General features: G+C 53.0%; 1 protein-coding gene across 1 annotated transcript; it reads right to left on the bottom strand.

The window, feature by feature from the left end:
* Nucleotides 1-555: 555 nt before the first annotated feature.
* Nucleotides 556-1,061, bottom strand: LOC135396190 (keratin-associated protein 19-2-like). The gene is made up of 2 exons (XM_064627218.1): nt 1,032-1,061; nt 556-966 (listed from the first exon to the last, which is right to left on the bottom strand). Exons 1-2 carry the CDS (start codon nt 1,059-1,061, stop codon nt 556-558), a joined length of 441 nt encoding a protein of 146 aa, XP_064483288.1.
* Nucleotides 1,062-1,445: the final 384 nt, after the last annotated feature.

The following is a 1,445-nucleotide window of genomic DNA, read 5'->3' as shown; positions in this document are numbered from 1 at the left end:
TGCGTGTTGCAGACTGGGCGAGGTTATTACATTGCATAGGCCTACGACGGTGGTTGCTGAGCCTTTACTGGCACGGCCAATGCAAAGGTGCTTCTTTCATTGTTCCTTCTTTCTTCTTCTTTTTTTCTGAGGCGTGTCTTACCCGTTCAGCACATATTGGCATATGTATACGACACCAGCACGGGCAGCGTTCAATGGCATTTGGCACCGACGGGCATTTTACACGTGTGTAACGCCACTGAACCTGTAACGTGTCAGCCTACGTGATCATTGAAGTCTGTCCGTACGACGAGGTTATTACTGATATCGACGATGAGAGTGCCAGGAGAGCACCATAAATAAAACGACGCATGCAGTAACGACGACAAAAACTGTTCACAGATACCGTTAGTACTTCTTTTTATTTTGAACCGAGGCGCAAGTACTGCACACAGTGCGGACGCTTAATGTACAGATGATAATGACAAACTTCTTGCACGCACTCTTTCATATCAGTAGTATCCACGACAGTTTATCCCTTACACTCGCAATTTAAGTATCACTCTCACGCCCTATCTACCATCCCTTGCCGTAGCCGCCGAAACCTCCAAGGCCTCCAAGACCGTATCCTCCCTTCAGGCCGTAGCCGCCACCCAAGCCGTAGCCTCCGTAACCTCCTCCGAGACCGTAGCCTCCGTAACCTCCTCCGAGACCGTAGCCTCCGAAGCCTCCTCCGAGACCGTAGCCTCCAAAACCTCCACCGAGACCGCCTCCCAAACCACCTCCGAGACCGAAGCCGCCGAATCCGGCGTTTCCGGCGCGAAGAGCAGCAGCGGTGCCGAGGGCGGCACCAGTGGCGAAGCCTCCGGCGGCGCTGACGCCACCGTGGTACTGGACGAGTGGCGCCACGGCGTGGCTAACAGCGGTGACTGGAGATGTCACGTGGTTCACGATTGGCTTGGAGACAAAGTGCTGCTTGACCACGGGCTGCTTCACAACGCCCAAGGTGAGCACTGGTGCCTTGTGGGCGTGTCCGTATCCGACGTGACCACCGTGAATGTGGGCAGGTCCCACGTGGGCATGACCGTAACCGCCTCCGTAGCCACCTCCGTAGCCACCTCCGTAGCCGCCTCCGTAGCCGCCTCCGTAGCCGAGACCGCCACCGTATCCACCGAAACCTCCAGCGGAAGCGCAAGCCACAAGGGCTGCAAGTACAACCACCTGGAAACGGTAACAGTAGAAGTATATGGGAATGCGTTCGAGTAAAGAATGTCGCGCAAGCAAGAAGACAAAAAAGGAAGAAGAAAAAAGAACAGAAATCTGATGACTGAGACCTTAACATTATTTTGTCAGCAAAACAGAGAAAAAAAAATCAGCCAATGCGCATTTGTTCACTTTTTAGTGAATTTGCCCGATATTTTATTTTTTTTTCCTTACACCTCTTCTCGAAACGGGCGCGTGAGTCT

This window comes from Ornithodoros turicata, chromosome 1 (assembly GCF_037126465.1).
Source record: "Ornithodoros turicata isolate Travis chromosome 1, ASM3712646v1, whole genome shotgun sequence".
In the NCBI taxonomy this organism is placed as follows: domain Eukaryota; kingdom Metazoa; phylum Arthropoda; class Arachnida; order Ixodida; family Argasidae; genus Ornithodoros; species Ornithodoros turicata.
This window is presented reverse-complemented; position numbering and strand designations above follow the sequence as displayed.